The following is a 10,028-nucleotide window of genomic DNA, read 5'->3' on the forward strand; positions in this document are numbered from 1 at the left end:
GCTTTTCGTCTAATTTTATAATACGGATACATACATATGGTCACGTCTATATCCCTTGCGGGGTAGACAGAGCCAAGAATCTTGAAAAGACTGAATGGCCACGTTCAGCTATTTGGCTTAACGAAAGAATTGAAATTCAACTAGTGACAGGTTGCTAGTTGCTGCCTATCGCCTAAAAAAGAATCCCACGTTTGTAAGCCTATCCCTTAGTCGCCTTTTACGACATCCATGGGAAAGATATGGAGTGGTCCTATTCTTTTTTGTATTTGTGCCGGGAGCCACACGGCATAATACGGATATAGGTATTAGATACATCAATTTACATTATCCATGTCCATAAACAAACTATCATTTCAAATCCGGCGTGCTGCTCCCCAAATAAGTCCTGAGGTCGGTGACGGTAGACCTTATCAGTTTGGCGGGGATGGTGTCCCGCTTTAGTCTCTGGTACGCTGTGAACCGGTGGCAGCCGCCGAAGCTGTAGAAGTAGTTCCCGCCTTCAGATCCCACGATCCATAGTACGTCGATGGGAGGCACATCTCCCGATTTCTCTTCTTTCTGAAAGAAAGGAAGTTGAAAAGATAAAAAATAATGATATGCCGTTTGGCTTCCAGAACCTATAAAAAAAAGAATAGGACCACTCCATCTCGTTCCAATGGATGTCGTAAAAGGCGACTAAGGGATAGGCTTATAAACTTGGGATTCTTCTTTCATACGATGGGCTAGCAACCTGTCACTATTTGAATCTCAATTCCATCGTTAAGCCAAACAGCTGAACGTGGCCTCTTCTTGGCCTTTTCAAGACTTTCTGCCTTATCGAAAATACTGGAAAGCCACGTTCAGCTGTATGGCTTAATGATGGAATTGATATTCAAATAGTGACAGGTTGCTAGCCCATCGCCTATAAAAAGAATCCCAAGTTTATTAGCATTTTCCTTAGTTGCCTTTTACGAGATTCATAGAAAAAATATTGAGTAAGTAGTCCTATTCTAAAAATCCGAGAACCACCACAACAGATTATATTTACATTCACTTTGTTAGGTCATCATCACATGGGAAAATACCAGAGACCAAGTCTGGTCATCATGTTTTCCTGTTGCCTGGTTATAAAGCTAACGGTGACTGACTCCTTGTTCAGTTTTCTTTGAATCCACGCAAGTTCAACTTGCTTCAAGGCATCATGAAGTTCTTATACGGTCAGTATTTTATTCTTTTTAAATTACTTATTTTATGAAGCATAATGAAGTTCTTATTCGGTCAGTATTTTATTCTTTTTCAATTACTTATTTATGATTTTCGATTTATGATTATTTTTTTAAACAAAAATCTTCAGAATTACATAATTGACTTTTATTTTCACAATACATATTTACTTACAATATGCACTAAAAGTAAAAACAGTTAGGCTAAGTAAAGGTTCTTTATAAAATAAAAGTCAGGCTGGATACATTTACAAAATAAAAACATAATTACGTCTTTATCCCATATTGGTTTAGACAGAACCGATAATCTTTTCAAGACTGAAAGACCAATTAGCTGTATGGCTAAATGCTGGAATTGAGATTAAATTGACTCTTTTTTTTTTTGGCATAGAATACGCACATTATTATTATTTTTTTATTATTATCAGTTTACATAAGTAACATATTATTTTCATTTTAGCATTGATGCTGCTGTTTTTGCTGGTTTCCGTGATCCACAAAGCCTCGGCCAAGACTTTATGCATCACTAACTACAGCCCAGTCTGCGCCACCAACGGCCGCACATTCCCAAACCTTTGCATGTAAGCACAAATCTATACTAATATTATAAAGCTGAAGAGTTTGTTTGTGTGTTTTAACGCGCTAATCTCAGGAACTACTGGTTCGAATTGAAAAATTATTTTTGTGTTGAATAGACCATTTATTAAGAGCGAAGAAATAATGGAGAATGTGAAAAAAACGGGTTAATTATTCATCGTTGAGGGCTTCAATGATGCCCAAAATAACTATTCCACGCGGACGAAGACGCAGGAACAGCTAGTATAGAATTAACAGAAAGAGAGAATCTTTATTGAAGCTTAAAATAGAAGTTAACAAAACTTAAAATTTTTATTGTAACGCTACCAAAAAGGTTCCACTCAGCTTTATGTCATCATTAGATAGCTGTTACGAGTATCTCTATAAATTTGCACATATTATTATCTATGTTATTCCAACGTCTTAGCTATATTTTATAAAGTTTCGTGAAAATCCGTTCCAAAATTTTTACGTACAGCAGGTATAGACACACACATCGTTACAAATTTTAGCATTTATATTAAAAGTAGGAAGGATAGGATTAATTAACTAAACGTGTGTTTGTAGTCTAAGCGTCGTTTTAAGACAGAATTTGCAGTTTACAAGTCAAGTTGGTTCAGTCATTAATTTTTTTTCTTAATCCCAAATACAAGCATGGGAGGTTGTTTTTTTTTAATAATTACCAGATATTATAGGTACCTATATCTACCTAATTACAGGATGAGGGGCACAGGGGCAAAATTGAAACACAAAGGACGATGTGGCACAATTTAGAAGCGTAAAACGGACTGGTAATTTTAAGGAACTGCTTAATTTATTCATATTGTTTAATATTTTTTTATTTTGTAAATAAATAATTATTTTAAAGATATATTGTTTTTATAAATTATAACCCTCACAACACTTTGGAGCCAAGAATCCTGAGTAAGAAAAAATAAAGAGAAGAAAGCCCTTGAATCGGAAAGCCTTTTATAACATACAAACGTATCTGAAATCATAAAATTACGTTCATACTGTGTTCTTAATATTTATTATGTTGAGTAATGTTTGATAAATGAGGTATATGACGAATTCACAAACTGTGATGTAGTTATTCCAAATACATACGTATAGGTATTGTTTATTCTTGTGTATATTGGATACTCTAACGCGATTTATCATAATTAAATTAAACTACTTACTTATAAAATTTTAGCAAGTAGATAGACTAGAAGTTGAATTGTATACGCTACACAATTCACTGATTTATATGATATAGATTGCCTAAAAACTGCCTTATAATGCTTTTCTGGAGTTGATAAGTATATAAGAGTGGGGTTACCCTTATAAATAAAAATAGCACTTTCATGGTTAAAATATACCTATGTAACATCCAAGACATATAATAATAGTTTGGTAACCACTTCTCAATGGCATTATAATAGTGTATCTAAAGTAAAGGAAATACCAGACAGCATGTGAGCGCAAGATTTTCCTGTTTTGTGAATCTTGCCATATAAAATAGACGCCGGTTTATTTTGCATATTAGTAGCATTTTAACACCGGGAAAGGCTTCTTGTTGGAAAATGAAGATTTTACATGGTAAGTGATTCTGTTAATTTTATTAATTAAAATCCTGGCGTTTTTATCTCAGCTTAATTTCTAAGGAGCACTCGGAGACCTGTCTATGAAGGCACATCGAGAATCCATGTGCGGAATGATAAGGTCAGTAATTCAGGAGCGTTCATTCATGGTTTAACTTACTTAAAAAAACAATGGTAGACTTGTGACGTAGAGATTATTGAAACTCAGATTTGTACTAAAAGACACGAAATACTGTTAACTTATGACGCCGATCAAATTAATATTGCTGAGTTTATTTTCAGCCCTTACTTGCCTTATGGTGGTAGGATTAGTTCTGCTGAGCGGGGTTGCGCACGCGCAGGGCTTCTGCCCGTATGATTACACCCCGGTTTGCGCTACCAACGGACAAACTTACGGCAACATGTGCAGGTAATATATATCCACTTGCGTCTATTCATTGTTTTTGTTTTTGTACGCATTTACTTTAAATAGGTTACTGAAAAAGTAATTTTTTTTAAGGAGGGGTTCATTATTTAAGTTTTTATTGAACATTTTAGAGTTTTCGATTACGAATTTTCAGTAAAAAAATAGATGAAATCGTTAAGAAAAAAATTAAGTAAGTGTTTATAGGTATTAAAATAATAGTAGTGTAGTTTATACTAATTAGTATTAAGCAGGTATGCTAATAGATTTTTGTATTACAATTTACAGCCTGCGGCGAGCTAGAGCTAAATTAGCACACAAGGGAGCTTGTTAAACGGGTTAAACTCTTTATCTTCTGGGGTTAACCATGCATTAGAGCTTATAATGGGTTAAACACGTTTTACAACAACGCATAGATTTTAGATTGCTAAGCCGGCGATAAGACAACATGACATGATGAAGCTTTTAATGATGACGACAATTATATCGAAATGGATTACAGTCGAATTCCTTCATATTAATAATAGAAGAATAACGAATTATTTAACGTGATTGTTTTATTATACTTAGAATATATACAACATAAACAGACTTTTCATTAAGCTAAACGTTGTCGCCTTACATACAGTCATTTCCTATGTTCCTTTGTTCCTTTTCCGTAGGTCAAAACTTCCCTCACGTGAGATTTATAAAAAAAAGTATCTGGCCTTTATATCACATATTGCTTATGCCTTAGAGCAACTAATTAAGTATTATTCAAACAAAATTAAATACATTAAAAAATACTAAATTACACTAAAAATGATGAGAAATGCACGGCCTACACTGTTAGATAAAGACTACCTATGTGCAGCAGTGGATTTCATACAGCCGAGGTGATGTTAAAAACATTACATCTACCAACCTCTATCGTCTCCATAAGGGATCTGACCTTCTTCTCGTCGAGCTCGGGCTTGAAAGGCCTCATGATAACCGACATAGGCACGTCGTGAACCTCCTCCTTGTACGCGCTGTGTATGCTTGTCATCCTGGCCGGTGATACTGCCAAAATTAAAAATAAAATTTCAAATAGGGACGTTGTCATTCCGAAGAATTGCGTTTAAAATTGATGATTATTAAGTTGTACTTGGTTAGTTATTAAATAAGTAGGTACAGGTCTGTATCAAACTAAAAAAAGAACCGTTTTTTTTTCTTTAATTAAAGTTAGGGAAATAGTTATAACAAATCATCAAATAGTATTGCAAATACAATAAAAGTAGTGCAAATGGACCAAATTATTTTAATTTATCACAAGCAACCTCATTATCTCAAGATAAGCCCAAGAGCTTGTACAGTTCTTAATATTATTAGGTATAAATGCGTTACCCGTGACTTCGTTTGACACAGAATTACAACATTTGACTTCAAATTGCAATATTCTACTTCAAACTATCTATAGGTACCAAATTCATTAACGTTGGTTTAGCGTTACTGTTTTTTCATTCAGCGGATAATAAGTTTTAAAAGCCTCATCAAAATTGGTCCATCCTGCAATGCGAAGATCACTTTGTTCTTCGATAAAAGGCTATTCGTTTTTAGATGGGATTTGATATAAATATAGCTATTTTTTTATTAATAATATTGTAAATTAAGTCTTGATATTTATTTTAGATCATCCAAGTTGATAGTTGTAACTTGGTGCTTTCCATTCTTATATCATTAAGGCACGGATTGTGCAATTTAAGGCTTACGTCATATCCTAAAGTAGATATAAATAAACAATTAAATTATAAATAAATATCATATACTTACAGTTTTTGTGTGCCACAGAATTATTTATTCTTAAATTTCTAATTATTGACTTTATCATAACACAAACGCGAGAACACAACCGTTTCTGTATAAAATTGTTGTGACACTGACACGGTAAGCGTTAACCAGCTGATTTGAGCTGATTCATACCTATAGTAGGTACCTAACCTAGTCAAGGCCACCCACGTCATTGATAAAAAAAATAAACAAATTGTTACGATAATCTGTAGCACGTAGCTGACTGAGCACACTTTTATCGATGTTATCATTATCAGTTTATGCTAATGGGAAAGGTGTTTAATCTTTGTACGAAATAAACACGAGGGTCACGTCTCTTTTTCTAACGCCGTAGACAGAGAATATTATCTATTCCTAATTCCTAAATAGAATTTTGAGCGACGCTACACTTAACTTTGGCCTTCGGAGAGAAAGTTTAAAAACCTTTATTTCCTGGTCTGGTTGCCTTTTGATTGTCAATTAAAGATTACAGGTACCCAAGTTTCATACATATATTAACGGCCAAACCCGATTTCAGGATCAACTAGTTTTGCATAGGCCAAACTAGTAGTTTCGTAGATAAACCGGTATCTATGTATATCGCCTATACTTCGTCCTAAGCCTGATGGGATAAATCAGTTTAGCCTAGGCTAACTAATTTATCCTGATAGAAATACACACTCTTAGGATAAACTAAGTACGTCCTAGTCTGAATATTATGTAGTTACACATTTAATATAATTACCTATCTCTAATATTCTAAATTAAAGACTAAATTAGGTATTATTAAAATTTTGACTCCTACGAAGGGTTCCTATCACGCCATTCCATTCCCATTTATACTTTAAGGTATGTTTTAGTTCGGTCTAGTTCGGTAAGTTTTCGTTTCTTGTATGAAGAGAATAGAATTCTTGAATGTAAGCAAAATTTACAGAATGAGAATTAAACTTTTCACTTGTGACTTTTCCCAAGATGTAAAAACAATAACACGACAGAAACAATTACCTCATACATGTTGCCGGGTAGGTGAGGTAAGAGGAGTAAAATTGACACACAAAAGAACGATGTGAATAGGATCCCTCTCCCATAGTTTTTACATAGATTATATGTATGTAATGTATGTAAAAACCCAAAATGTTAATTTAGGTGATTATTTCTAAGCATAATTTATTTTTTTAAATATAACATTTTTATAAATTTGATGCTCACGACATGTTTTGAACCAAGAGAGATGAGAGCCTTGTCAAAAACAGTCCCCCAAAGAATGCCCAAAGATAATAATAATATTTCGATATTATCTCTGTTGTGATCATACGTAACTCTACTCTTTTTATGCTAGTTTTTATAATAATTTAAAGACTATAAGAATAACCACAGTTTCTCAAAATGGGACCATAGATAGTTTTTATGTTAAAATATAAATTAACTCGTTATATTATAATTTTCAACACCGAGATATATAGGATACGCCTAGGTATATAGTAGTTTTGTAAAAGTTTCATGATTTACTTTAAATGGTTAAATAAATTAGTATCTACTTAAGTATGTATTATACAATTTGTTCTAAGTATACCTACTCCTGACACGGTTGGTAAACCATGATCTTTTAATGTTTTAGTAAACGACTAAAAGCTTTCCTGGTTTTAATATGTCAGTGTAAGGTTATCCCAATATCTTCGCTTTGCTTTTATTGCGTGATATCTAAAGGCGTATCCACACATGCCTGGCAATAATCCCCGCGGCATGTGTGAATGCGCCACAAGACACAAAAAAGCAGGTTTGGGAAGCGACCACCGTTTGACATGAGTTCTCAGCGTACGGTCGGCAGCAGATAAAACTAACCACCTCTACTTCTTCTTTTAAATAAAAAGAGTGCGCATGCGTTTATCTCTTCCCGTTCCCGTGGAAATTTTTAAATAACCTTTCTTAACTGACGTCTCCTAATTACAATATATCTTCCTGCCTTAATATTAAATGACTCTTTTTTTGACATTTCATAATCAGTAAGTGGATGAATAAGTGTATTTCGCTTTTTATTTATAAAGATCTAGAGAAGTGATGAGTTTCATCTGCCCTCGACTGTACGTACATGTAGCCCTAGTGATAATAATGTATGTCCCTCAACAAAAACTAAAGGAAATACCAGACGGTATGTAAACACAAGATTTTCCTGTTTTGTGAATCTTGGTATAAAATAGACGCCGGTATATTTTGCATATTAGTAGCATTTTGAAACCGGCAAAAGCTTCTTGTTGGAAAATGAAGATTTTACATGGTAAGTTTATTTATTTAATTTAACATCATCCTGGCCATAGTCACGATTTGCTATAGAATGTTGCCTGATTTGAGGACCCGAAGTCCGAGTACACCAATTAACACTAAAATCATAAATATCGCACGCTCGTGCCTAGAAAAAAAAATATTTTATAGTATTGAAAGTAAACCCTTTTTATTATTATTAATTAAGAAGTGTTTTTTTTTAAACATAAAATAATTCATATATATCATGATCTAATATCAAATGTTACAACTACAACAATACTAATATTATAAAGCTGAAGAAATTGTTTGTTTGAACGCGCTAATCTCAGAAACTACTGGATGAAAAATTCTTCTTGCGTCGAATGGACCATTTATTGAGGAAGGCTTTAGGAGCAAAGAAATAATGGAAAATGTGAAAATAAAACGGGGAAAATTATTCATCCTTGAGGGCTTCAATGTTGCCCAAAATAACTATTCCACGCGGACGAAGTTGCGGGTACAGCTAGTGAGTAATGAACGGGTAAAAGAAACAGAGGCCCCGAAAATTCCGTTCTATTGAAGAATTTATTTTCAGCCCTTACATGCCTTCTGATGGTGGTGGGATGCCTACTGCTCGGTGGCACTGCGCAGGCGCAGCTCATCTGCACGGCTGACTACACACCCGTTTGCGCTACAAACGGACAGACATACAGCAACATGTGCAGGTACTATAACTACTGGCGTCTGTACATAACGTTAAATTTGATTTTGATTTTAAAAGCTTTTTATATTTTAAAAGGTTCCCGGAAGACCCCGAGTTTTTAGTGCCGGAAGAGTTAAATACTATTTTTATTGTGCATGTAGTAGAAGACAACTACTACTAAATTTCTTAAATTTTTTTATATTAGGTATCTATTAAAAATTTCGAGAGCTTATCCACCTGATGAAAACAGTGAAAACAACAAACAATCATGATTACAGTAAAATAATGTCTAAGAAACATGACAAAACGTTAAAAATATCGATAAGAAATATAAGTATGTATGGCAAGTGAAAAGACGTAGTTTTTGCCCACGCCTCTGAGAAAGCCTCCTACGCCTCTAATTTTAATCGACACTTGGCCTGAGGGCTTGATTGCGGGGTAGATAGAGCCAACAGTCGTTCAGCTTTTTGGCTTGATGATGGGATTGAGATTCAAGTAGTGACAGGTTGCTAGCCCAGCGTCTAAAATAATTCCAAATTTCTAAGCCTATCCCTATGTCGCCTTTTACGAAATCCATGGGAAAGAGGAGTGGTCCTGTTCTTTTTTTATTGGTATTCAATACATGTAGGTATGTTAATATTTTTTATTTACAGGCTGAGGGGCAGCGGCGCTAAATTAGCGCACAACGGCGCTTGTAAAAATGGATAACAACAGCGTGCGGATTACATACACCATGTTGACATCGGCGGGCCGGCGATAATATGATTATGAAGCATTTAATGATTACTACAATTATATCATAATGGATTATTGAATTCCTTCTTGATAATAATTTAAAATAATAAATACTGAAGAGTTAAACAATTTATCCAGCGAGTGTGTTTTTTAATTTAAAATTGTTAACTTTGACTTTTACGGTGAAGGAAAACATCGTGTGGAAAGGTCTCTCTGTAGAGTGATGAGAATTAGCCAGGATGAAGACTTTTCCGTGAACTTCTCTACTGTGACACTTTTCATAAAAAAAAGTCTTTATATTTCTGAATATTAGTAATTTTTTTTAACTTTAATATGTGCATCACTGTCACAAATTTATAAAAAAAAAAGACTTGCAGTTTATGAGTTTAATAAATCCGTAACAAACAAAACACCAGAATAAAAAATCTCAATTGCATGAAAATTTGGATTTACGAGTATGTACTAACTAAAAGTAATACTCACGCTAGATAGGTAGACCATTAACCTACAATCGATTTTATTGTAAATCTTTGAGCACTGTCTATGCATTATAGGACAAGCCTGCACGCACATATCTGTATTTTTACAACAGTTGTGTTAAGCGTAGGTATGCGTAGATGACAGTGTCAAAGTATTACATTGGCTACTTTATCCGTGACCTTTGCAAGCGTGCATGTTATGTTAAAAGGAGGAATAAAAAATAAGAAAAAATCGAATTTAAACCAACGGTGCTGTTGTAAAATCAAAAATCTGCAATTTCTGGTGTTACAGTGTCTAAAAAAAGCATAACATATTTA

At 34.0% G+C, this 10,028-nt stretch overlaps 1 protein-coding gene and 1 long non-coding RNA gene across 2 annotated transcripts; one reads left to right on the top strand and one right to left on the bottom strand.

Moving 5' to 3' along the window:
* Nucleotides 1–203: 203 nt before the first annotated feature.
* On the bottom strand, nt 204–5,715 carry LOC106130962 (sulfiredoxin-1). Its single transcript, XM_013329927.2, has 3 exons — nt 5,556–5,715; nt 4,669–4,805; nt 204–558 (listed from the first exon to the last, which is right to left on the bottom strand). Exons 1-3 carry the CDS (start codon nt 5,611–5,613, stop codon nt 349–351), a joined length of 405 nt encoding a protein of 134 aa, XP_013185381.2. The 5' UTR covers nt 5,614–5,715; the 3' UTR covers nt 204–348.
* Nucleotides 984–2,638, top strand: LOC106130965 (uncharacterized). The gene is made up of 3 exons (XR_001228508.2): nt 984–1,196; nt 1,663–1,783; nt 2,498–2,638. It is a non-coding gene; the product is annotated as an uncharacterized LOC106130965 (long non-coding RNA).
* Nucleotides 5,716–10,028: the final 4,313 nt, after the last annotated feature.

Source organism: Amyelois transitella, chromosome 4 (genome assembly GCF_032362555.1).
Source record: "Amyelois transitella isolate CPQ chromosome 4, ilAmyTran1.1, whole genome shotgun sequence".
Lineage (NCBI taxonomy): Eukaryota > Metazoa > Arthropoda > Insecta > Lepidoptera > Pyralidae > Amyelois > Amyelois transitella.